The 27,400-nt window shown below is 44.4% G+C and overlaps 2 protein-coding genes across 5 annotated transcripts in view; one reads left to right on the top strand and one right to left on the bottom strand.

Annotated features, from left to right (window-relative positions):
- Positions 1–9,554, bottom strand: part of LOC134529038 (fructose-bisphosphate aldolase-like) — a 50,607-nt gene extending 41,053 nt beyond the window's left edge. The window contains exon 1 of one of the 4 annotated variants that reach the window (XM_063362733.1): positions 9,464–9,554. The gene's annotated coding sequence lies outside the window, so the exon portion shown is untranslated. Of the gene's footprint in view, positions 1–9,323 lie in introns of all 4 variants that reach the window. The other 3 variants (XM_063362732.1, XM_063362734.1, XM_063362731.1) reach the window with 3 other exon arrangements.
- Positions 9,555–18,166: 8,612 nt separating this feature from the next.
- Positions 18,167–27,400, top strand: part of LOC134529037 (putative fatty acyl-CoA reductase CG5065) — an 83,939-nt gene continuing 74,705 nt past the window's right edge. The window contains exon 1 of the mRNA XM_063362730.1: positions 18,167–18,369. Within this exon, the coding sequence (XP_063218800.1) occupies positions 18,172–18,369 (198 nt within the window). The 5' untranslated portion in view covers positions 18,167–18,171. The remainder of the gene's footprint in view (positions 18,370–27,400) is intronic.

Raw genomic sequence — 27,400 nt, 5'->3', positions numbered from 1 at the left:
TTTAAGTTCTAGTGATAACCACCATAACTTTCTTAACGGCAAAATCAATAAGAAATATTTACTCCTGAGGCTGAAATACAAATTAGCCTGATCATACGCAGATCTTTGTATCTTTCGACATTAATCAATAAATTTTGATTTTTATTATATTCATATTTATCTAGCATCAAAGTGATGTCAGTAGAAATTAGTGATGCCAAACTCACAATTTTTCTTAGGTCACCCCTTAAAAAAGCGATAACACTTTGATAACAGCTTGAAAAGATAACTGTTAACGTCCAGTCATTACAACTACCAAGCAGCCAACACATTCTGATAAAGATAACTTTTGGAATTTAACCCTTAAAGGCCATAATTGCTTATTAGACACTTATAAAGAGTGATACGGACACATGCCGAATCATTTTTACATAAATATTTTTGTTCACGTAAAAAACATGTTTTATTATTCGTTTAGTGATAGTATTTAATCACATTATTGCCTGTGAAAGATTATCAACAAAAACCATGGCCTGGAAAATCTCAGCTAAGTGTTCAAGAAATTAAGTGATACCTTGAGTCGACACCACATAAATCAAGTGTATTTTTATTTATGATTTTGAGAATAAGTATGAGATTATTTTCATGTGATTATTTATTCTGTTCTTAATATACTTTCTGTTTAATGTACTTATTTTTTCAAAAAAATTTATTTATTTTAAGTTTAAAAACAGCGCTTGTAGCTCAGTACACGTGGTAAAAGTGAAACTTCTTTGGCAATTCAAACCTCGACTCGTTAGTATATCGTACGGGCGAAAACGACAAAGAGAGAGAGATAGAGAGATAGATGACAATTGTCTAAATAAATATGACTTAACAAAATTATTAGTCACTTCAAAATAACTGCTCAGGATATCAATAATAATAATTATTGATCAATCAATAATGATTAATTAACAATAAATATTACACTGTTGAAATAATTACAACATAAAATGTTATATTAAGATTTTCAGGTCCCCTACATTAGCATGAAAACAATTCTAACTACACGTTATACACGTTTTAAAAAGTAAATATACTTTGATAAATTTTATTATCTACCACATTAATAATATTACTTAGTATTACTCTGCAAAACAATTTATACAATTTAAAAACAAGATAACATAAAGCCGTTTTTTTTTTTGTATTTCATTCCGTTGTCGAGTATTTAAGAATCCCAAATGTTTGTATTTATTAGAAATTTGATTTAAATGTAAATAAATTAACATGAATGAGCCAAATTATTTCTCACTTCAAGATAACAGCCCAATATATATAAATCACTATTGATAAATTAACACTAAGTACTGCTCACTGTTTAAATACACCATAAAGAAAACGTTTTCAGTAAATATCAAAGCTAAGATTGAGTATAATAAACTAGTTTTTAAATTTAAATTTATATTATGTATAGTTTAGAAGTGATAGAATGATTAAACTGATTGTTTAGTTTTTTAAATATCACTTTATCATTGAGCTACAGTGCAACAGATTCTGCCAATAGGCTACATAGACATACTGCAATGTATTCATAGGCATTGATAATTTTCTGCCGTCGAATAAAAGTACAAAGACAACATGTCCGCCGCTCTGCGACGCGAAAACTAAAAGGCACTGACCTACCTCACGGTAATTCTTTACATTATAACCATATTGCCACAAATTGTAAATAAAAACAATTAATATTATATGCACGGGATTTGTTTCAACATTTTTATCCAGCATATTCTAAGTTGGTTTCGAAATATTTACACACTCGTTGGCTCATAATTATAATATGGTGTGTGATTAAGATAATAAAATAATTCGTGAAAAATAACTACCATGTCAAACTAGAGCGTTAAAAGCATTATGCCAGCAAATAATATTTAGTTACGCAGCTAAAACAACGCTCATATAAAACTGTTTAACAATACTGATTTACACATGTAATTAAAAAATACATACTGAAAGAACACCGTTTTCTTGTGAATATGGTCCATGGCGCGGTGCACAACAATAAGCTCAAACCCCGTTGTTTTGTCCTCTGCCCAGACACTACCTTACTAGATGCCAGCAAGTCAGGCAGGCGGGTCCCTATCCCTGCAGCATGGCGGGGTTCAACCTGAGCCGCACGCCGCCACATTCACTTCAAAAATTTGCGTTTTAAATTTTTAACAACCAAACTTCAAAAAATATAGTAAACTTTATAGGTCTTAGCTTACTAAATATGTAATTGTTTGATACAAAATAGTATGAAATGTGTTTCTATGTAATGATTTATCAAAATATTGGCGTCACATAAACATTTCACTGTGTACAACAATCTGACACGTAGTTACATGCAACAGTGAATAAATTATTTTTAAATGGTTTGCAGATGTGCGAACTGTACATTTGCTATGCCTAGCTGCAGCCCAGGAACTCAGATTAAGACGTACATAATCGATACCCAGCCAGCCTACGTTCTTAAAGCGCGGCTTCTGACGATTTGTAAAGCCATTATCTCACCTATGTATGAAACTCGTTAGGCGTTCAGAGTGAGTTGCTGCATTAATACGGGCGAGCAGTCCCAGTTATTTCAACTTTCTGCTCAGCGCGTTGATAGCTGCCACATTCTGTTCAGGGGAGGGATACACAACTTTTATACTTCGTCCTGCATTCATGACATTAATGTTCTTTTTAGATGCACATTTTCCAGTGACAATAGTGGCTTTTTAGCCCAGTTCTATGCCACTGTTCACCAATATTTCTCTCTCTATAGCTCTATCTCTCTCACTCTTCCTCAGTTTACCCTCTAATAAATACTTGAAATGTTTTATCTAAATAATCTATACATATTAAACATTTGTTATTAAGTTTGTTTCTATCTTGAGCTGTGCACGGCATTGAGACGTTTAACATTTAAAAATGTGTTTTGTTTTGATGAATGGTTTAAATCAATTGTTACGCAGGCTATGCCCGCGTACATGGATTGTGTCTTTGCCTTTTACGTGAAATGCCATCAAGCCATAGTTATAAGCTGCACGTATTGGATTGGTCCAGCAGTGGGCTAATAGTCAACCATTCCCAAAACTCGTGTTCCTATATAGGTCAAGCCATACTAATTTCAGTTCAGAATACAGTCCCGAACATTTACTCTTAAGTAATATCTGGGACGATTCCTTACTACACGTGATAGCCGATTTCTTCGAGAAAAATCTTTGTTTTTGCTGCATGCTTAAGTAACAAATAACATTGTTTACGACAATATGTTAAATTTGATATTGATTTTGTGATACGAACATGTATTCAACATGCCATTACCCATTGAAAATGCAGTAAACCTTTATATTTTATACTTTTTTTTCAATACGACTTATTCAGTGTAAACTGAATCATTTACAGAGATTATTTCTATAGGTAATATAAATAATTATTGTTTATTAATGTGTACACTAAGGTAAAAGTTATATTAAAGCTTTCGTGTAAATTACATTTTGGCGTTACTTTTAGGAGCAAGCACAAGCGATATATTGGAATTATTTACTTGAAAATAAAATTCCTTTATCTGATAATTCACCTAAATAATGATTCCCAAGATGATAAAAACATTGAAGCAAGTTTTAAAAAGTCAAAAGTGAATTTAAAAAATGTTTGATTCCACAAATGTACAAGTTACTGCATGAGATTTATTATCAAACTTACGAAACTATATAGTAATTTTTTTTTTAGCTGTAAAAAATAAAAGTTATTGTTATTGATGTTGGGGGTTTGGTTTGTAATTGTCATCATATCTTCGGAACTGATTAGGATATTTTAATAAAATAAAGACTAAATTAATCTAAAATGTTTTCAGTGTATACACCAATAGTTTTTTTTTCTTTATTGCATTAAATAAAAAAAATTCGGTTAGTTTTGGTTAAGGTCTCTAGTTTGCTAACAGGTTCAACTTTAAACTTATAATAATATTATATTAAATAAAGTAATAATATTAAAATCACAGCTAACAATTTTTTTTTGTATTTGTATTTATAAAGACCCAGAAAAATGTTGGCACCACTTACTCCCAAAAATACAGTATGTACATAAAAATATAAATTTTAATTGTATCAACTGTAAGCATTGTGGAGTGTTGGTTCGAGGTTACAATTAAAGAGGAGCTCAAACAGTTTCAGATAAGCACATGCGCGAGTACTGCTTTGTTGTTTTCTCGCTTGCAGCGCTACCTGCGCAAAATGGCGACTCCTGAGCGTAAAGCGTTTTGTGTTCTGCAATTTGCTAAGAGTGAATCTGTGATTTCAGCCCACCCCATTGGAATCTCTTTGCACGAGAGTGGTTGACGTCGAAGTCCCTGACCGTTGGATTGGATTGGTCGTAGTGGTCGAGACGACAGAGCTCTTTTTCGCTGGCCTCCACGTTCACCTGACATGATGCCATGCGATTTTCTTTTCCTTTGGGGCTTTATAAAAGATCGTGTCTACGTTCCACCGCTACCTAATGATTTGCACAGAATTGTTGATCAAAGTGTAGAAAAAATTGGACTTTAGGTTGGTTGTGTGCCTTATAGCTAAAGGTGCAAATATTTGACATTTGTAAGAAAAAATAATGATGTAAGATATGTTGTAAATAGTCTAAATATATTTTTTTATAATATACCTTTGAACCTGGGACATTGTTTTAAGGGCAGCCTGTGCTTGTCACAGACTTGGCTGAAACTCACGATGATGTGTGTACGGGTGTGGAAGCCAGTGCGAGTGCGAACACGCGGTTTTCACAAAAGCTACACAGGGTGTTTCCCCTCGTGCGTGCGCTGCTGCCCCGCTGACGTCAGCCCCCTAACTTAGGCCGGGATCGACGCCCTTGGTTGCTTGCTTTCTGGGTGATTGTTGTCGGGGGACGCACCACAACGCCGAAAACCATAACTCCGAAATACACTAACGCCGAAAAATGTCGTTGCAGGACTGCCACAAAGGTTAGGTTAGGTTAGACTAGGTTAGGTTAGGCTATAATAGGTTAGGCTAGGATAAGCTAGGTTAATTTAGGTTATATTACGCAAGGTTAGATTAGGAAAGTTTACATTTGATTGTGGTATTTCGGCGTTAAGGTACATTTAAGAAACACAAACAAATTCATTCAGATGTTATTTCGTCGTTGTGATACACAGCAGTTTTCTAGCTGTCGGCGTTGTGGTCAATTTTGACATTCGGCGTTATGGTATTTCGGCGTTGTAGTAACGACCCATTGCGTCGTCGGCCAGGCAGGGCGTGCTCATCACAGGACCTCGCTTCGTCCGCCTGGGAAGCTCCCCTTTCTCCCTGCTCCCGGTTAGGGCGAACAAACTTGTGTCCCAAAAAAATATATATATTGTACACACGCCGTTGCTAATTCCACACTGTACAAACACACGGAAAACTAGCTCAAATCGGCCGACGCCAGTTGTTAGAAGCATAGGCGGCACGGAGAGTTCCATGGTCTGCTTGTGACTGATGACGGGGACAGAGCTCAGTTCCCGAAACTGTTGTGTCTTAGGGAGCCTGCTGTGATCGCCTGTCCTGTCGTCGTTGCACTCCTCTGTTTGTCGCTGTGTGGCCCAAGGTTGTTCCTGTTCTTGGTTCAACTGTCTAGTCTGTGTTCGTCTATGCTGTGCTGCTCTTCTCACTTGTTTTAAAATCAGCTGGTTTTGGCTTGTTTTCTATGCGTTTATATATTTTTTTTCTTTGTCCATTCTTTAAGTTTCTATTATGACCTACAGTTTCAACTAGCAATGGTGTTTGTCCAAAAAATATATTTTTTATCTTCCCTATGACAATAATGGTCCAAAAACGTATTTCCATTGGCTCCCGCCACATTCTACCTTCTCTCCGGGTCAAAGGTGATTTGGTCAGCTGCTTTCTATGTGTTTTTCATTGGCTTCCAGCCTCTAGGGCGTGCCAAATAACTCGTGATCCAAATACAAGAGTCATTCTAGTATAGATTCACTTACATTATAGTCCATCGCCCAATCATGTATTTTTTTCTAGGTCTCTAGTAATGAGTAAAGATGACACACTTCGAGGAAATACTTCGTGTCAAGGTATAGCTCAGAACATTCTAGTAATGTCTAACTCTTGATGTGAATCATGTTCGTGCAATAGTACAGTTACCACATTCTCAATGGCATAGTCAAGTGCCTCAAAATACCTCCTAGCAACCACAACCAATAATATCGCCCACCAAAAAGTACAAACTATTAACACAGTGTGGCAGAGTTTCATACCAAACTCGCCTAATAGTCTTCTGTAAACTGTACCAAATTCAGTGCTGCGACCATATCTGGTAGTAACATGGTTTTCATTGGAAAACCTTTTCTTCGCGGTTTTATTTTTACATGCATGTAAATTTTCAAGTCAACTAAAAATCATACGTAAATTTCAGTGTTTTTTTGTGATTTTAAATAATACTAACCATGGGCGCAAATCTGTAGGATTTCCAGGGGGGGCCCGTGAATTCTGTGGTTTAAGAATTTTGCGCTAGAGGTCAACCGAAACAAGTCTTCTAGATGATAAGCTCGTATGTTATACACTTTATTTTTACGTAAGTGATATTAACAATAAAGCGGAGCAAAATATGTTTCAGTAAATATTAATTAATGACTATAAGAAGTGATCTCTCAAACATGTTTGAATAATTTCCTGAACTAAATACATAAAATATCCATGAAAAAATCTATAAAAATAATATACGTGAATATAATGCAAATAGATAACACCCCACCCATACATTACCATTTTCCAAAAGTGTTTATTCTAATTTCAGATCTTGAAGCAAAATGTCAGCTTCACCGTAGAGACCGATTAAGTTGCTAAGAAAATCAGTAAAAATTTAATATTAGGGTAACAGATCTTATTAAAATCATCTCAATCTGACGAAGTTTGAGATGTAAAGAGTGGGGTTACATTTTAAGGCTTCCGTACCCAAAGGGTAAAACGGGACCCTATTACTAAGACTCCGCTGTCCGTCCGTCTGTCTGTCTGTCTGTCCGTCTGCCACCAGGCTGTATCTCATGAACCGTGATAGTTAGACATAACAAATACTAAAACCATAGTAAAATAAATATTTAAGGGTGCTCCCATACAACCAACGTGATTTTTTTGTTCGTTTTTGCTCGATATTGAAAACGGCAACATGTAGACGCTTGAAATATTCACAGAATATTTAGTTATATGTTCACTTTAAAAATAAATGATTAAATCAAAATAAAACAAATATTTAAGGGGGGCTCCCATACAACAAACGTGAAAAAAGAATAAAATTTCACAAATGATGTATTTCTGTTGCCGCTATAACAAGAAATACTAAAACAGAATAAAATAAATATTTAAGTGGGGCTCCCATACAACAGACATGATTTTTTTTTGCCGTTTTTATAGATAATGGTACGGAACCCTTCGTGCGCGAGTTCGACTCGCACTGTGTCGGGTTTTTTTTATGCCACATCACATAATTACTGCGATTCAAATGCTGTTCGTGAAATTTTTTGTTCACAGTTTTTGACGCGCCCTAAAAACCCAAAGCGCCAAAGCTAATAAACAGATCAACATCAAATGAACGATCGAATCATATTAAAACCCTTAAAAACTATTTTATTTAATAAAGGCATCAACCAGGTAAAAAAGAAAAAAAATAACTTAATGACACAAATGAAACATCTCGGAGAAAGAACTATGAAATTTATCCTACAGCTAATTGAACCACATACATTTCTCGGCTTATATTTAGTATAATCAGTATTTTGGCAGTGAATTATTTAATTAAAATATCCCGCTTGATTATTAACTTAAATACGAATGTGTAACGTTTAAATACTTCTTTCTCTTTCTTACTTCTGTTTACTCGTGCAGTGTTGCAGTTATAAAATAACAAATGTTATAAAGTGATTATCGGCCATGAATTGTGAAAATTATCGTTTGATAATAAAAGGGGAGTGATTTTAATTTCCATATTGACGAGGAAAAAATTTTTTCCCTGTATATTCACATGTAATGTACAGAGCAGCTAGCCTTATTACAGAATGGAGATGAGCTAAAAAATTCCAGAAAATGGTATATAAGTTTAAGTTCGTAAATAAACTAAATTCTGCTATAATTACTGTTAAAGTATTAAGTTGTTTATTTACTGGAAAAAATAACGTTACATAATCACTTAAATAAAATATATTACCTAACTAATAGTCACTACTTATAAAACAATCAAGCTTACCAGGTGAAAATCGGATTCTGTTTTCCGTTTCTTCCGCGTCACGAACTTATCCATGTTGATGTTTGCCAAGAAAGCAGACGACTGGGGCACACGAGAGCAAAACTACTTTAAAAACAGACTACCTGAAACCTATAATACTGTCGTTTCAGAGGACAAGGTAGTGTGGGTAACAATGGGGAGGAAATGCTAACGGAACCCTACCCTAGCTTCGTCCTTTGGAATGAACGGTTTCTAGGAATTAAGGGTTTCAAAGTTCGCACTGCAAAACTCTATACCATGGCTTTCGCAGAAGGGGTAAGGAAAAATAACTACGGAACTCGAAGGTAGGAATGTAAAGCATGTCAAAGTGTCTGTCGTCGTTGTAAATAATAATCTGATATATATATATATGTTGTGTACATCATTAACTTTAAAATCACGAAGTGGGCCCCCCCAAGGAGGGGCCCATTAATTCCAGGGGGGCCCGGGCCCCCCTGGCCCCCCCCCCGGGATCTACGCCCATGATACTAACCAACAATATTTTTAAAGAAATGCTATTGTTAGTTCAAATAATATTATTTCTTATATGTGCTTAACCAGTGGCAGGTACAATTTTTTTCAGGGGGTGTGGGTTTTTGAAATTAATATAAAAACAAATAAAACTATAATTCACGCATTAAAAAAAGTTAGGTCAACAACAAGAGGATTGATGATGTCAACCTGAGTCACTTCCTGTGTAGCTTTTCCCAGACGTGGTAAAAGCTTACCCTTCATCACCATCCTCACCGAAATATCGCGAATAATTTCAACACTTCGGTGTGTGGGGCATATTCCCCAGTGCATGCCCTTACGTCCACCACTTTCCTCACAATATCTAAGACAGTATTCCCTTTTGGCTATTTTAGCTATCTGTAAGCTTGCATAAATATTTTAATTAGACTTTATTTGCCAGACATCCACATCAAGGTTTATTCGAGTTTTTTTAACGATAACTTCAATCATTAGGAGGTAATCTTACATTCGCAAGCTTTGAATAAGCATGAATGTGGCCAAACAATTTAAAATGTCATTGAAACATTTATTGGAGGTTGTCGTAGTGAGCTGGACACGTGGAGACTTACTTGACTCAAGCAGATTATGATGTTGGTGGAGACCGGAAAAAATCCTATCCGTTACTCGGTGACGGTGACGAACGCAACCGAGTGACTGGAAGAGAAGGCGGGACCCGGGGAAGCGAGAGAGCAACAACTCCGGCACTCACCTGCGAAGAGAACCCGGGCGGTGAGGATGTGCTGGAGTTGCCTCGACGCGACTGGGACGAGTGACGCTGGTTGACGGGGCTTTATCGCCGGTCCGGCGACCTCCTGAGTCTCCCCGCCGGGGTCATGCCCCCAGGGGCACCCGGGGAGTTGCCCAACTTGTTGACCGACCCATCGCGCCCAAGGTCCGCCCGGACTGATAGCGGCCGACGGCTGGGAGTCCGGAGCAGTCAGACTGCGAACATATGCTTCAAGGGGCGCGCCTGTGTGTCTGTGACCATGAGCTCAAGCTGCACTATGCAAGTCCCTTGAGTGTTCTCAAGTACCTCTACTCGATGAAAACACATGTTTTAGCAGTTAATTCCCAATCGCTTAGGAAAAAAAAGGTTGTCTGTAAATTCGGTTTACGGACGATAGTTTAACGTGACAACGTCATAACAAAACATTGATGAAATGATTGCATACTTTTATGAATAAAATTGAATCATTTTTATTGAATTATCACTATTCTGTATGTATACAAAGAAGGAGTGAAATGAAATATACAATTTAATTGATAAATTTACTTTTATTCGCACTCATAAATTCAAATATGTTTATTACTTTAACGAAGAGATTATTTCAACTATAACTTTTATACATGTTTGCTATTTAACTTCTTCCAATCTGTGTGTTATTCTGTTAAGGATAAGACGATGATATGAAAAGTAGGAAACGAATGGGAGTGTTTCAAGTTTAATGTGCCTCGAAAAAGTCAAATCGATGGTTGTTCCAATCGAGTGGAAGAGAGATAGATGCGGCGCAAGCGTACAATGAGCGTAACGGTACACAGCTTAACGGGACAATGTGCGTTACGGGACACTTTTTCGTGCGTGCAGCCGGCGTTCATCAATTTATTAGACGTTGTCACGTCGAAAACAGTTTAAAACGCAATCCCTGACCAGAGCTACTCATCTACCCTTTTTATGATCTTGATCAGTTTTCAAATGGTGTGGTTTGTTCGCACTGTGTGTGTGCCCCTTTGCGTCATATCTTGGACACACTTCGTTGCTGGTTAACGCTGGTCGCAATAGGAAAATCCTCAGGAATGAACAACAAAGGCGAGTACGTAAGCACACAGTAAACAAGCGAACATCAGCTGATGTCAGTGTTAAGTGCTTGGACGAGACAGAGCGTTCCCTGGAAGAACGTGAGTGAGAACAAACGACAGGACACAAGAACACAATAGACCAACCACGACTAGACAGTTTGAACAAGAACAGTAAATACAGAAAAGCAACAATTCCAGGTAACACAGAGATTATTTTTGTCTCTAGTTTATTTTAAAAGGCAAGAAGAATGTGTGGATGTTAGAAATTAAGACTTCACTTAATGAGTTCGTAGCATTTTCCGTACACAAGCTCTATACAAATCTAGGTTTTTCCGACCAAAGGTATGTGAACCACGATCTCGACTTCATGTATTTTGGTCAGTTCGCTGCTTCGTCTGCGTGAAGGCGTTTCAATTACGCTTTCGTGCACATGTTGATTCCAGTCTTTGGAGCTCGTTCTGTGTTAACTTTTAACACAGACAGTTAGTTATCACACGCGTATCAACCCCCTCGTCGCCATTTCTATGTGGTGCTCCGCTACACTACTATTTGGATACTAAAAAATACCTCGGAAAGTTTAAACCGTACCAGCTTTCGGACTGCTATTATACAATACACCCATCGACTCGTTACTGAAAAAAAATTATATGTGGCCGCTTAGTGAACAAACATTTTTTTTGGGAATGCCCCTTATCAAACATTCTGTGGCGACAGCCAAATAATTTGTTAGTCTCGACAAAACCAATGGTAAGCGACCGAAAAATTTTTCTCGAGTTAGTAAGCCACTTCTTGGGACATTACATTATTATTTATTTGTCACCATTATGTTTCATGGAGCGTATATCCACACAGAACTGTTTGCAAAGATCATCTATCTGATGGGGGTGGCTGAAACGGAGATTAAATAATGGAAATACTCCGTAAACACCACACACTTACAGATAGACGTCAGGCAGAAATGGTTGGTAGTTGCTGTAGATTCACAGAGCCGTACATCCAACAGACCAGACCAACAACTTTGTTCACCAAAGTAATCACTGGCCTTTCAAGAAGATGTAGGTATCATTTGAAATAAACAATCGGTTCGATCAGAATGGGGCATGAGACCGTTCTTTACGTACATTGTGGCAAAAAAGAACTAACCCCAGCGCTTATTTAGTGAGCAATGAATTGATAGATGAGCACAAGTTGTAAACAATCAAAGTTCACTTAAGTTTTGATGGTTTCTACTACGAGCTAGGGCTACCATTCGTCGCTGGTAAGTGGTTGTAAAGCGTGCTGTTAGCCACTGTTTCTTCAATGCTGTTTTCACGAAACTATATATTGATGGAAATTCTTTTGCCAAAACAAAATTCAAATTTTATACCATTTGTAGCATACAACGCAACTAAATTTTAATTTTTTTTCAAATTTATTATATATATTTCTGAAATGGTATATTCTAATGGCTTTCTTCAATATAAATACATTTTATGAAACATCTAACATTTAATGATAAAATATGCAATTCTTTTATTCTTTCCGTAAATTTTGTTTAAATAATTTTGATGTTTTTGAAAATTCTAACTATTCTTTTCACTAATGGTTGGTTGACACTGGTGAATGCATATTACACCTGACGCGTGTCAAAGAATTTCTAAAAATAATTCTTAAGATGCCCATTCTAAAATTCTTCTTTTATACATTCCCAAGTTTCGGTACATTTTTAAGTTACAGAATTTTATTTTCGACGGTTTGAAAGCTAATAACGATTTTGACAAGTTGTTGTGACCTATTCGGGAAGTGTGCTGTGTCACGTAGTATAAAGTAACGTACTTATGCTTGAGATCTGTGGGCCTCCATGTCAAACAAGTGTGATATTTGCCATGCTTATGTTAACAATGTAGGGCTCTTTATCGTCGCCATTTGGAACATTAAGCTTAGTTTAATAACTATCTTAATGTTTGAGTTAATTTATGAGATCCGGTTCAAGAACATACTCACGCTCTATTCTGTAGTAATAGTATTGAAGAACGTGATTTCTCAAAAATATATGTGTTAAATAGATTGTAAATTTTCGATTCTTCTTTGTCAACGCTTCCACGATGAGGTTCACATGTTCCAATGATTTATTACGAAATTGTTTGTTTTCAGCGAAGTCAATTGACGCTCATCAAATGAACTGTGACCCGGGGGTACATAAAAATGTAGCGCCTTAAAGTGGAAAATTTAAAATGTTTACCACATTCGTAATGACGTTACTGTAGAATGCATAAAGTTTGTATTATATTTGCATTGCATAGCGAGATGGCTCAGTTACATCTGAGTAAAGGAAACGGACGTAACCTTTTTAATAAACTCCGGCCACCAGCAATGTAAGCCATATTTTATTTCTGTGATGAAAAATAAAAGTGACCCGAAATCACGCCAAGAATAAGACTGGTAAAGGATTACTTTTTTTTTTGCGTATTCATTTCACTCCTGGCTAGACTCAACTTGCATATGCATAATCTATCCTTCTGGAGTGCCCTTTGGCCGATAAAAAGGCCACACCCTTTGGCGGATCACATGTGATTGGGTAGCCACTTCTCCTTGTCGAAAGCACCGCTGTTCAGCCATCAATGTGAATCAGATGTACCTATATGTGCTTCAAGTCTACTTTGCTACCGAATGAATCTGCACGATAACCGTGGCTCTGTCGTTATGTCAGGCGTTTATTATTTTTTGACGTGACAACGTCTAATAAATCGATTAACGCCGGCTGCACGCACGAAAAAGGGTCCCGTTACGCACATTGTCCCGTTACGCTGTGTCCCGTAACGCTCATTGTACGCTTGCGCCTCATCTATCTCTCTTCCACTCGATTGGCCTATAAATCTACTATTATATTAAATAGATTAAGGCGGGCTTTTCAAAAGCAGATTTCATATTTAGTACTTTAACTAAACTATCAATTCATAAATGTTTTGTTATGACGTTGTCACGTTAAACTATCGTTCGTAAACCGACTTTACAGACAACAAATTTTTTGCAGGGGATTTTTTTTTGGGATGATCGCTGGCTTGTAAGTGTTCCTCTCACTGAGAGCAGATAAGAAAGGCGACGGCGTGGCCTTGACACAGGAATACTGCACCACCAGGCAGTGACGCGTGAGCTGATATCTGTCGCGTAGCAACAAGCAAGCATCTGAGCATGTTCTCGCGCCGAGAAGATGGAAAATGCGCTATAGTCATCTCGTAGGAAGCATGCCCTAAACAACTGTCTTTGCCACTTTACTGCGGCAAAAATAAAATTGCATGTGCGTATTTTTTAAACACCAACCAATTGCTAAGTTGCGCTGCTGAAAACACACACACACCAAATACTGATTGCAATAGTTAGTTTACTTTATATATTTGACTTGAGTGGTTGTGTAACGTTATATGTGATTTGGAAACATGGAAACATATTGTCCTGGTGGAATCTTCAAGAAATAATGAGTACCATATGTGTGTACTAAGTATGGTGTTGTACCGAAGACAAATGCAACATTATATGGCTATACTTTTGTTTATATATAGTGATTACAGGGATATGCACATAATTGTTCTTGCTAAAATTTTCAGCGTCGGTAACGTCCATAAGAAGGGGCATGTATTTTTCGCTAAATAATCTGTTCGCTCATTAGACTGCAAAACGGCTTGTCCTTACTAGAGATTGTTCCCTTTTGATTGGCGGCCGACTGCAAGAGAAGCCATTGCCCTATTCGGCCGGGCCATTCAGGCCGCGTTTGCTTCCCCACTGAGTGACTGTGATTGGTGTGCTGGTAGTAGACATGCGCCTGAATTAAATCCAGCCAACTACAGAACACAGACAAGTCTACAAGGTTTTTACACACAGCTGGCCTGGAAATCTTTTCGCAAAAAAAAAAAATGGCACCATCCATGATTTCTTCCACACACATAAGATGTTCTCTTTGCCTTAGTTGTTTCAAAATACCAGTCACCATAAACACTCCTCTAGGAGCTAAAGTCCGAACGTCATGCCCGATGAACGTAAAGTCCAGTCGTGTCCCAAACAGTCCCGCCAACGGCTAAGCCCAGTTCGGACTTGGAATATTTCCGCCTGTCCTCCTGCAGTGATCATCACCTAACATATTTATATTTCCTTCAGTATGGAAAGTTTTCTGTCGCCAGCAGCTGGACACCTGCCACACTTGCACGCGGAGCTGAGTCGGGCAGCGTGACGTCGTGGTGACTAGTCGGAGCTACAGTGGAGTAGCGACGATGTTATACTTCGGGGCAGGGATGACGTCACAACCGGAGACAGTTGGCATCAACCTTTTACGGTTTTACTTATTTCCCCTCGCTTGCCTCCTTGCCTGCTTGCCGCCTGGACTCTAGGCTTCCACGCGGACACGCGAGTATCGCGGGGTGCCTGCTCCACAGGCTGAAAGAACCTTGGACATGACAGCTCCCGCGGGGATGTGTATCTACTCAGAGCACAGAAAGTTTAACAACTTTATTGTAACGAATTTAGCTTCTACTGTTGTGAAAGTTCAAATAAACAACTATACTAGAGAAAATTTGTACCAGCAATAATCATATATTATTTTTTATTAATATTGGATTATTTTAATTTAAACAAAAATGTTTTGACTGTCGTTTGCCGTAAATAAAGTGGTTGTACAGTGTGAGCTATGTCGATAGTTTCTATGAGCAATTGCGTAGTTAAATCTAACACTTGTGAAATTTCATTCCATGTTTTTCACGAAAGCGCTGTTAAGAATACGTAGAAGCATGTCAGAAATGGATGATTCATTCTTTTGTTATTTGTGTGGTTTGGAATGTCTCTGTTTAAGTTATATTAGTATTCTAGTTATTCACACCCGTGACAAGACACTCATGTGTTCCTCTTTACAATTTTAGAACTAATTAAAACATAGCCACATGTAAAGTATTCTCAAAGTTATTGAATTGTAAAGGAACTTATAACTTTTCTCAAAACTCAAATTTGTGTATAAAATATTATCCATATTAAGGAATCTAATTACGTAAGATAGTTACTTTTTTATTTATAAATCCATGTCCTGGTATTTACTATATCATACTTTGATTTTTAAATGTTTGTTCATTTGGATGATTTCTTTTGAGGTATTTTTTTTCAACCACTTTCAATAGATAGAATAAAGAAAACTCAGTTACAATTCAAGTTATTATTTTTGTTGACAAAATTAGTTAAATTTGCCACGTTGTCGACAAAATCTGCCAATTAGAACACGGTGTGAAATCCTTGGCCTTTTTGTGAGAGTATATAATAGTCTACACACTGAGAAAAATATTTGGTTGAAGGAATGAATGAATGATTGGATAGCCTTAACGGCAGCTCAACATAAAGGTAATCAGAGACGATGCCGGGTGATCGGGTCAAAATGTAAAACTGGTGGAATGAATGAGAGAGGTTGCGGGGATGACCCCGATAAAACCAGCCTGCTAACAGCAACGTCCGCCACATTTCCTGCTTGCAAGAGACTCGGTTTGTGACCCAGTTGGGAGGCGAGTTAACAGAGAGGCTTTATTTTAAATAGGGACAGCAAAAAAATTGGTTGTCTGTAAAGTTGGTTTACGGACGATAGTTTAACGTGACAACGTCATAACAAAACATTGATGAAATGATTGCATACTTTATGAATAAAATTGAATCATTTTTATTTTAATAATAAAAGAATAAATACTTGAAATTATACTAGTAATCAGATTTTTAAAATGCAAGAATAATTAACCTTTATTATTATATTATTATAAGCAATGAAAACCACATTAACTTTTCACTTCACTTTATAAACAGTCGAGTGGAAGAGCGATAGATGCGGCGCAAGCGTACAATGAGCGCAACGGGACACAGCGTAACGGAACAATGTGCGTAACGGGACACAGCGTAATGGATCAATGTGCGTAACTGGACACATTTTCGTGCGTGCAGCCGGCGTTCATCGATTTATTAGACGTTACGTCAAAATCTATGCTAAAAGTACCAAATTAAATTGATTTTTATAAAGGTCATGATGTTCTGTGAACGGATTTTTCTGTGTCAGGTTGCCAATGTTGTACATGTATCGCCAAGTGGAATCCGTAATCATTTACCTGTAATGCACCGAGCACATTCTGAGGCTTAGAGTCATATCCAGACCTCATCACATTCGGTTGGTGAACACAATTTATTTTTTTTACTTGTACGCATACGAGTCTCCAATATAAAGGAAAAGTCGAAATGTCTGCAGGTAGTTCAACAGTATTCACACGGACTTCACATTTACCTACATTTTTTTCGCATGCTGTCGCAAACTGTCAATACTTGTAAACCAAACATGACACTCATCGCAGCGAAACACTTCATACGAGATAGATTCTTCATGCATTTACTCCGCTCATATATTCGTGCATCATGGAAAAAAAATTGGTTGTCTGTAAAGTCGGTTTACGGACGATAGTTTAACGTGACAACGTTATAACATAACATTGATGAAATGATTGCATACTTTTATGAATAAAATTGAATCATTTTTATTGAATTATCACTATTTTGTATGGATACAAAGAAGGAGTGAAATGAAATCTACAATTTAATTAATAAATTTACTTTTATTTGTTGTCATTAAATTTCAAAAATGTTTATTACTTTAACGAAGATATTATTTTAAATATAACTTTTATACATGTTTGCTATTTAACTTCTTCCAATCTGTGTTATTCTGTTAAGGATAGGACGATGATAGGAAAAGTAGGAAACGAATGGGAGTGTTCCAAATTTAATGTGCCTCGAAAAAGTCAAATCGAGCGGAAGAGAGATAGATGCGGCGCAAGCGTACAATGAGCGTAACGGGACACAGCGTAACGGTACAATGTGCGTTACGGGACACTTTTTCGTGCGTACAGCCGGCGTTCATCGATTTATTAGACTTTGTCACGTCAAAAAAAATGGAATAAGCATTTCTCTTAAATTTCTGACTTGTACTATAACTATATCCTTGCTCATCGAAGGGGAATATTACAAGCTGGCAAAAGCTTATTTTGTAATTTAATTTAATTTTTTTTAGAATTCTCATTTTAATTATTATTTTTAATTGTTTCGGTGATTTTCTTATATTAAGGGAAATGTGTGTTAGTTTTCTGCGTGTGCTCCTGACAATTCCTTACAATATTTTGATGCTATTCTTCCTGTGCTTATTATTCCTGTCGAGACTCCTGCTGATATTCTGCGAGTGCTTCTGGTTATTTCTGAGAAACAAATCTCTGCACGATCGGCACTTAAAAAGCTTACCGGCAACGTCCTAGAAGATGAACATAACAAAGTGCGGAATAATATATTTTTTCCGCCTGTATTCCTTCCGTACGGACCGGAGAAAATTATTTATCTCCAGAGAGTTGGCCCCGCGTAATTTCCATCGTTGAAGCGTGTGGAGTGGTTTGTTCGGTTCTTGGGAGCTTCGCGTGGAATCACGTCCAAGCCTGCGCGTGGTTTTCCCCGTCCAGCGACGTGGCTTGCCGTGAGCGTGTGTCCAGAGCGAGGGGGCGGAGGGCGCCGTGTTGTGCAGACTCAGGTCCGGCGGGCGGGGAGGGGCGCTATAAGGCCCGGCGCGCGGGGAAAGCGCGCCACTCCGCGATGACGCCGCGCTACGAGACGGTGGACGAGCTCCTGGCGGGCCGCGCCGCGCTGGTGACGGGCGCCACTGGCTTCCTGGGCAAGGTGCTGGTGGAGAAGCTGCTGCGCGACTCGCAAGTCGCCGTCGTCTACCTGCTGCTGCGGCCCAAGAGGGGCGTCGAAGTGGCACAGCGGCTGGAGCTGCTCCTGCAGTCCAAGGTCAGTGCATCGCCCCGGGTAACTGTCCGTCACCATCCCTCCGGGCCGCACCTAATCCCGTCAGTGCATCGCCCTGGGTAACTGTCCGTCACCTTCCCACCGGGCCGCACCTGATCCCGTCAGTGCATCGCCCCAGGCCAGCTGTCCGTCACCATCCCTCCGGGCCGCACCTGATCCCGTCAGTGCATCGCCCTGGGTAACTGTCCGTCACCTTCCCTCCGGGCCGCACCTGATCCCGTCAGTGCATCGCCCCAGGCCAGCTGTCCGTCACCATCCCTCCGGGCCGCACCTGATCCCGTCAGTGCATCGCCCCGGGTAACTGTCCGTCACCTTCCCTCCGGGCCGCACCTGATTCCGTCAGTGCATCGCCCCGGGTAACTGTCCGTCACCTTCCCTCCGGGCCGCACCTGATCCCGTCAGTGCATCGCCCCAGGCCAGCTGTCCGTCACCATCCCTCCGGGCCGCACCTGATCCCGTCAGTGCATCGCCCCGGGTAACTGTCCGTCACCTTCCCTCCGGGCCGCACCTGATCCCGTCAGTGCATCGCCCCGGGTAACTGTCCGTCACCTTCCCTCCGGGCCGCACCTGATCCCGTCAGTGCATCGCCCCAGGCCAGCTGTCCGTCACCTCCCCTCCGGGCCGCACCTGATCCCGTCAGTGCATCGCCCCGGGTAACTGTCCGTCACCTTCCCTCCGGGCCGCACCTGATCCCGTTAGTGCATCGCCCCGGGCCAGCTGTCCGTCTCCTTCCCTTGGGCCGCACCTGATCCCGTCAGTGCCTCGCCCCGGGCCAGCTGTCCGTCTCCTTCCCTCCGGGCCGCACGTGATCCCGTCAGTCCATCGCCCCGGGCCAGCTGTCCGTCTCCTTCCCTCCGGGCCGCACCTGATCGCGTCAGTGCATCGCCCCGGGCCAACTGTCCGTCTCCTTTCCTCCAAGCCGCACCTGATCCCGTCAGTGCATCGCCCCGGGTAACTGTCCGTCACCTTCCCTCCGGGCCGCACCTGATCCCGTCAGTGCATCGCCCCGGGTAACTGTCCGTCACCTTCCCTCCGGGCCGCACCTGATCCCGTCAGTGCATCGCCCCAGGCCAGCTGTCCATCTCCTTCCCTCCGGGCCGCACCTGATCCCGTCAGTGCATCGCCCTGGGTAACTGTCCGTCACCTTCCCTCCGGGCCGCACCTGATCCCGTCAGTGCATCGCCCCAGGCCAGCTGTCCGTCTCCTTCCCTCCGTGCCGCACCTGATCGCGTCAGAGCATCGCCCCGGGCCAGCTGTCCGTCTCCTTCCCTCCGTGCCGCACCTCATCCCGTCAGTGCATCGCCCCAGGCCAGCTGTCCGTCTAATTTCCCTCCGGGCCCACGTGATCCCGTCAGTCCATCGCCCCGGGCCAGCTGTCCGTCTCCTTCCGTCCGGGCCGCACCTGATCGCGTCAGTGCATCGCCCCGGGCCAGCTGTCCGTCTCCTTTCCTCCAGGCCGCACCTGATCCCGTCAGTGCATCGCCCCGGGTAACTGTCCGTCACCTTCCCTCCGGGCCGCACCTGATCCCGTCAGTGCATCGCCCCAGGCCAGCTGTCCGTCTCCTTCCCTCCGGGCCGCACGTGATCCCATCAGTGCATCGCCCCGGGCCAGCTGTCCGTCTCCTTCCCTTGGGCCGCACCTGATCCCGTCAGTGCCTCACCCCGGGCCAGCTGTCCGTCACCTCCCTTCCGGGCCGCACCTGATCCCGTCAGTGCATCGCCCCAGGCCAGCTGTCCGTCACCTCCCCTCTGGGCCGCACGTGATCCCGTCAGTGCACCGCCCCAGGCCAGCTGTCCGTCACCTCCCCTCTAGCCCGCACGTGATCCCATCAGTGCCTCGCCCCGGGCCAGCTGTCCGTCACCTCCCCTCCGGGCCGCACCTGATCCCGTCAGTCCCTCGCCCCGGGCCAGCTGTCCGTCACCTCCCCTCCGGGCCGCACCTGATATCGTCAGTCCCTCGCCCCAGGCCAGCTGTCCGTCACCTTCCCTCCGGGCCGCACCTGATCCCGTCAGTGCATCGCCCCAGGCCAGCTGTCCGTCTCCTTCCCTCCGGGCCGCACGTGATCCCATCAGTGCATCGCCCCGGGCCAGCTGTCCGTCTCCTTCCCTTGGGCCGCACCTGATCCCGTCAGTGCCTCGCCCCGGGCCAGCTGTCCGTCACCTCCCCTCTGGGCCGCACCTGATCCCGTCAGTGCATCGCCCCGGGCCAGCTGTCCGTCACCTCCCCTCCGTGCCGCACCTGATCTCGTCAGTGCATCGCCCCAGGCCAGCTGTCCGTCTCCTTCCCTCCGGGCCGCACCTGATCCCTTCAGTGCATTGCCCCAGGCCAGCTGTCCGTCACCTTCCCTCCGGGCCACACCTCATACCTTCAGTGCATCGCCCCAGGCCAGCTGTCCGTCACCTCCCCTCTGGGCCGCACGTGATCCCGTCAGTGCTTCGCCCCGGGCCAGCTGTCCGCCACCTTCCCTACGAGCCGCACCTCATCCCGTCAGTGCATCGCCCCAGGCCAGCTGTCCGTCACCTTCCCTCCGTGCCGTACCTGATCCCGTCAGTGCATCGCCCCAGGCCAGCTGTCCGTCTCCTTCCCTCCGGGCCGCACCTGATCCCGTCAGTGCATCGCCCCAGGCCAGCTGTCCGTCACCTCCCCTCCGGGCCGCACCTGATCCCGTCAGTCCCTCGCCCCGGGCCAGCTGTCCGTCACCTCCCCTCCGGGCCGCACCTGATCCCGTCAGTGCATCGCCCCAGGCCAGCTGTCCGTCACCTCCCCTCCGTGCCGCACCTGATCCCGTCAGTGCATCGCCCCAGGCCAGCTGTCCATCACCTTTCCTACGGGCCGCACCTGAACCCGTCAGTGCATCGCCCCGGGCCAGATGTCCGTCACCTCCCCTCCGGGCCGCACCTGATCCCGTCAGTCCCTCGCCCCGGGCCAGCTGTCCGTCACCTCCCCTCCGGGCCGCACCTGATCCCGTCAGTGCATCGCCCCGGGTAACTGTCCGTCACCTTCCCTCCGGGCCGCACCTGATCCCGTCAGTGCATCGCCCCGGGCCAGCTGTCCGTCTCCTTCCCTTGTGCCGCACCTCTTCCCGTCAGTGCATCGCCCCAGGCCAGCTGTCCATCACCTTCCCTACGGGCCGCACCTGATCCCGTCAGTGCATCGCCCTGGGCCAGCTGTCCGTCACCTTCCCTCCGGGCCGCACCTGATCCCGTCAGTGCATCGCCCCAGGCCAGCTGTCCATCACCTTCCCTACGGGCCGCACCTGATCCCGTCAGTGCATCGCCCCGGGCCAGCTGTCCGTCATCTTCCCTCCGGGCCGCACCTGATCCCGTCAGTGCATCGCCCCAGGCCAGCTGTCTATCACCTTCCCTACGGGCCGCACCTGATCCCGTCAGTGCATCGCTCCGGGCCAGCTGTCCGTCACCTTCCCTCCGGGCCGCACCTGATCCCGTCAGTGCATCGCCCCAGGCCAGCTGTCCATCACCTTCCCTACGGGCCGCACCTGATCCCGTCAGTGCATCGCCCCGGGTCAGCTGTCCGTCACCTCCCCTCTGGGCCGCACCTGATCCCGTCAGTGCATCGCCCCAGGCCAGCTGTCCGTCACCTCCCCTCCGTGCCGCACCTGATCCCGTCAGTGCATCGCCTCAGGCCAGCTGTCCGTCACCTCCCCTCCGGGCCGCACCTGATCCCGTCAGTGCATCGCCCCAGGCCAGCTGTCCATCACCTTCCCTACGGGCCGCACCTGATCCCGTCAGTGCATCGCCCCAGGCCAGCTGTCCATCACCTTCCCTACGGGCCGCACCTGATCCCGTCAGTGCATCGCCCCGGGCCAGCTGTCCGTCACCTCCCCTCTGGGCCGCACCTGATCCCGTCAGTGCATCGCCCCAGGCCAGCTGTCCGTCACCTCCCCTCCGTGCCGCACCTGATCCCGTCAGTCCCTCGCCCCGGGCCAGCTGTCCGTCACCTTCCCTCCGGGCAGCACCTGATCCCGTCAGTGCATCGCCCCGGGCCAGCTGTCCGTCACCTCCCCTCCGGGCCGCACCTGATCCCGTCAGTGCATTGCCCCAGGCCAGCTGTCCGTCACCTCCCCTCCGTGCCGCACCTGATCCCGTCAGTGCATCGCCCCAGGCCAGCTGTTCATTACCTTCCCTACGGGCTGCACCTGATCCCGTCAGTGCATCGCCCCGGGCCAGCTGTCCGTCACCTCCCCTCCGGGCCGCACCTGATCCCGTCTGTCCCTCGCCCCGGGCCAGCTGTCCGTCACCTCCCCTCCGGGCCGCACCTGATCCCGTCAGTGCATCGCCTCAGGCCAGCTGTCCGTCACCTCCCCTTTGGGCCGCACCTGATCCCGTCAGTGCATCGCCCCAGGCCAGCTGTCCGTCAACTCCCCTCCGTGCCGCACCTGATCCCGTCAGTCCCTCGCCCCGGGCCAGATGTCCGTCACCTCCTCTCCGGGCCGCACCTGACCCCGTCAGTCCCTCGGCCCGGGCCAGCTGTCCGTCACCTCCCCTCCGGGCCGCACCTGATCCCGTCAGTGCATCGCCCCAGGCCAGCTGTCCATCACCTTCCCTACGGGCCGCACCTGATCCCGTCAGTGCATCGCCCCGGGCCAGCTATCCGTCACCTCCCCTCTGGGCCGCACCTGATCCCGTCAGTGCATCGCCCCGGGCCAGCTGTCCGTCACCTCCCCTCCGTGCCGCACCTGATCCCGTCAGTGCATCGCCCCAGGCCAGCTGTCCGTCACCTCCCCTCCGTGCCGCACCTGATCCCGTCAGTGCATCGCCCCGGGCCAGCTGTCCGTCACCTCCCCTCCGTGCCGCACCTGATCCCGTCAGTGCATCGCCCCAGGCCAGCTGTCCGTCACCTCCCCTCCGGGCCGCACCTGATCCCGTCAGTGCATCGCCCCAGGCCAGCTGTCCATCACCTTCCCTACGGGCCGCACCTGACCCCGTCAGTCCCTCGCCCCGGGCCAGCTGTCCGTCACCTCCCCTCCGGGCCGCACCTGATCCCGTCAGTGCATCGCCCCAGGCCAGCTGTCCATCACCTTCCCTACGGGCCGCACCTGATCCCGTCAGTGCATCGCCCCGGGCCAGCTGTCCGTCACCTCCCCTCTGGGCCGCACCTTATCCCGTCAGTGCATCGCCCCGGGCCAGCTGTCCGTCACCTCCCCTCCGTGCCGCACCTGATCCCGTCAGTGCATCGCCCCAGGCCAGCTGTCCGTCACCTCCCCTCCGGGCCGCACCTGATCCCGTCAGTGCATCGCCCCAGGCCAGCTGTCCGTCACCTCCCCTCCGTGCCGCACCTGATCCCGTCAGTCCCTCGCCCCGGGCCAGCTGTCCGTCACCTCCCCTCCGGGCCGCACCTGATCCCGTCAGTGCATCGCCCCAGGCCAGCTGTCCGTCATCTCCCCTCCGTGCCGCACCTGATCCCGTCAGTCCCTGGCCCCGGGCCAGCTGTCCGTTACTTCCCCTCCGGGCCGCACCTGATCCCGTCAGTGCATCGCCCCAGGCCAGCTGTCCGTCACCTCCCCTCCGGGCCGCACCTGATCCCGTCAGTCCCTCGCCCCGGGCCAGCTGTCCGTCACTTCCCCTCCGGGCCGCACCTGATCCCGTCAGTGCATCGCCCCAGGCCAGCTGTCCGTCACCTCCCCTCCGTGCCGCACCTGATCCCGTCAGTCCCTCGCCCCGGGCCAGCTGTCCGTCACCTTCCCTCCGGGCCGCACCTGATCCCGTCAGCTGCTAACGGCTTCTTGTCCATCAGAGCGTATCACGTAGGGCCATGCGTATTTCGCGAAAAGATACAGAGGCCAGCTGAAAGTTAAAACACTGTATCATCGTCTGTGTTTCGTGACTGGGTGTGTTTGTTTCAGGTACACGTCGATTGTTACAATAACCAATCACAGTAATTCAGAGCGGAAGTAAACGCGTCCTGAGTGGCTCGGTGATATAAGTCAACGACTACTCTCGCAGACGGCCGCCAATCAGAATGAATAATCCTGTGGTGCGGGTATACCTTGTTGCAGTCTAATAGGCGTTCGAATTTTTTCGCGAAAATTGCCTGCCCCTACGTATCAGTAAGCAAGTCATCCATAGACAAGAATTACTTAGGTGTAGAAACATTTGCAATCTATCCCGTCATCAAGTAAAAACGCGAATTTGTTAGGTGGCTGTCAATAAACGAGTTAACGAATTATTAATTTAATCAGTTGCGGATACAGGAATTTTTTTCAAGGGAGGTGGGGGATTTTTTAAATTTTTTAAATATTTCCATGTGAACTTACGGTAGTAGCCAAAGGCGGCGTGGATTCCCACACAGTAACATAATGTCTTCACTGATAGTTATCAAATGGTTCATAACTCCCAGGATGGTGGTAGGTGGGTGTGGTATATCCCCCCTATTCACCCCTCTTGCGTCATCGTGGGGTGTAATGAACCACAGGTTACAACATGATGACCCAACCACTGTTCCTCGATGCTCTGGTGCGCTGCGACGCCTCTAGTTGCGTCGCCGTGGTTTAGGCGAATAAAACACCAGCGTTCATAAACCAGTTACATCTAACATTTAATTGAACTATTTGCATTAAATGCAGAATAAAATCTGTTCGTCGGAGGGGGAGGGGAACTTTCTATTAAAATTCAATATGCGTTAAAATTCGTCGACCAATATCAGCCTTGCATGGCCGGGGCCGAGATGTCTGAGCGGTTGGAAGCTGGAGGCCACGAGTTCGATCCTGGCTTCCCCACGCCCGCCCTCTCTGATTGGCTCAGCTCTCTGATTGGCCTCGATGGCGAACAGGTGTTACGCCCAGGGAACTAGCGAGACGTCCTCTGCAGGGATTTCCGAACCGGGAATTTCGGCACAAGTCCTCAACGAAAAGGGGAATTCCCGGTACCTTCACCACTATGCAGTTTTTTTTATCATTAATGATGCAGCAGTCGGTGACTGAAATAGTAAAAGTTATTTTTGAACGAGTAAACCAATTTAATAAAACCAAAATTTAAAATATAAACATTTTTGTTACAATTTTTTATTGCAAAAGTATCTACTAAAGTGAACAAATTCTTTTATTCTCAGTTTATGTCGATCTTTAACTTCGAGGGGGAAAAAACATTATAACAAATAATAGTCAAACGCTTTTAAAATCCCAAAATTATTAACTCTTAAAAAAATACTAATTTTTATAAAAATTCATAGAGAAAAAAAATTGTTATTTTACTGGCATACCTGCATACCTACACACGGCAATCCGATAACCGACTGCAGACTGACTCAAACAGCTCTCATTGGTCACCTCGCCAGAGGATAACATCAAATGAAAGTCCACTTAGCGCTCAGTAAAAACAAAATTTTATGCTGTTTATGTCGAGTCCCGAAAGTACCGAGAGAGAACAGGAAATTTATTTTAAATTCCTGGTTCTTTTACTATATCAAAAGTACCTGGATTTCCCGGTTATGAATCCTTATCCTCTGCCACTCTCCTGCTGACAAACTAAACGAACTGAATTGTTGTTGCCTACAAGCTACACGGGTAAAAACGACAAATCTCCTGTAGTTTCAAACTGGCCGATCGGTATTTTTTACGTATTTTTGGTAATGAAAAATATTCTTATAAACAATTTTTTTATTTGCCTAATATTTTCAATAAAAATGCACTACAAACGTGGGCTAAGAATTTTTTTTTGTAATATACAGCCAATGCCGTCAGTTACAAATAGTAAAAAAATTTAAGTTTAAATTTACGAAGAATACAAATGAATCATAAAGCAATATTCGTGCACTTTCGGATATCCTCGTTAACACGTAAGTACTTGGTGAACTTGGTTTGAACAAGATCGTTCACAAAAGTTTTTCGCGTGGTTTGAGATCGTGTAGTTAAAGATTACTATTTCTTACACGAAGTTTTGAAAACTTTTAAAAACCAACACACGCTGAACCTTAAGAGGCACGCCAACCCGTGGCACTTAGCACTTAGCACTTAGGACAGCGAAAACCTAACATTTCGTTCTATACTTAATCAAAAATTACAGGACATTCATGGGTCGAGTAAAACTTAGAAACTCACCGACTAACGTCTCATGTACAAACTAAATAATTGCGAGAAGGTTTGTTGATTTAAATTATATTTTACCCGAGTGTTAAAAAGGCTGAAATGGGTATTTACAAAGATGATTTATTTCTGTAAAAAAAAAAGGTATGATTCTAGACACTAATTCATTTTTCACGTTTAATAAAACTATAATGTCACAGCTTAATTTCCAGATAGTGTTGGAACTTTTTTTCTTAAGTTTTTGTGGTTAAAATATGTTAAATTTCCAGAATTTTATCGTAGTGGAGATATTGTAAATAATATTAACTAATAAAGCCAAATTCAATAGCTTATTTTAAATTATTATTTCCTAGGTTTTATTTGGTTATGTCTTATTGACAGCGAGGCAACCTGTAGAGACCCAGAAATTTCGCGAATTGGTTTGCCGTCATTCTGAAATTCAAAACCTTGTTTTTTGCCTGCCAACGTTTGCTCTTCCGTCGGTTTATTTCTAAGGGAGGACCATGTTTCTCTTGTTAACCGACTCTACCTGATTCACTGACCTCATTGCAACGTTGGTTCACAGTTTCAGATACGCGTATCATAATATTTGCGGAGCAGGAGTATGAATGCGTGCATTCCATCTTGCGACTTAAATACGCGCGAAATTTCGGTACCGATTGTCATTATGAACAACAGGCTAAAATAACACAGAAATAAGACATCTGGGTTGGAAGCTGTCATTGTCTGTACATGGAACTATTCCAGCATTTGGATTTATGTATAACTATTAATCCTCTTATAAGCATTTTTTTTTTTGCAATATTGAATACTTTCAGAAAAAATTATTTTTTTGTTTCAATTTCTTGAGTTATATGCATCGTATTCATATTTCAAGGTTAAAATAGTAACGTTTGGTGTTAGTATGCCAATATATAAATGGAAAATTAACAAATATGCGTCTAATGTATTCGATAGAAATGATTGATGTC

The sequence above is a fragment of the Bacillus rossius genome, chromosome 2 (assembly GCF_032445375.1).
Source record: "Bacillus rossius redtenbacheri isolate Brsri chromosome 2, Brsri_v3, whole genome shotgun sequence".
NCBI lineage: Eukaryota > Metazoa > Arthropoda > Insecta > Phasmatodea > Bacillidae > Bacillus > Bacillus rossius.
This window is presented reverse-complemented; position numbering and strand designations above follow the sequence as displayed.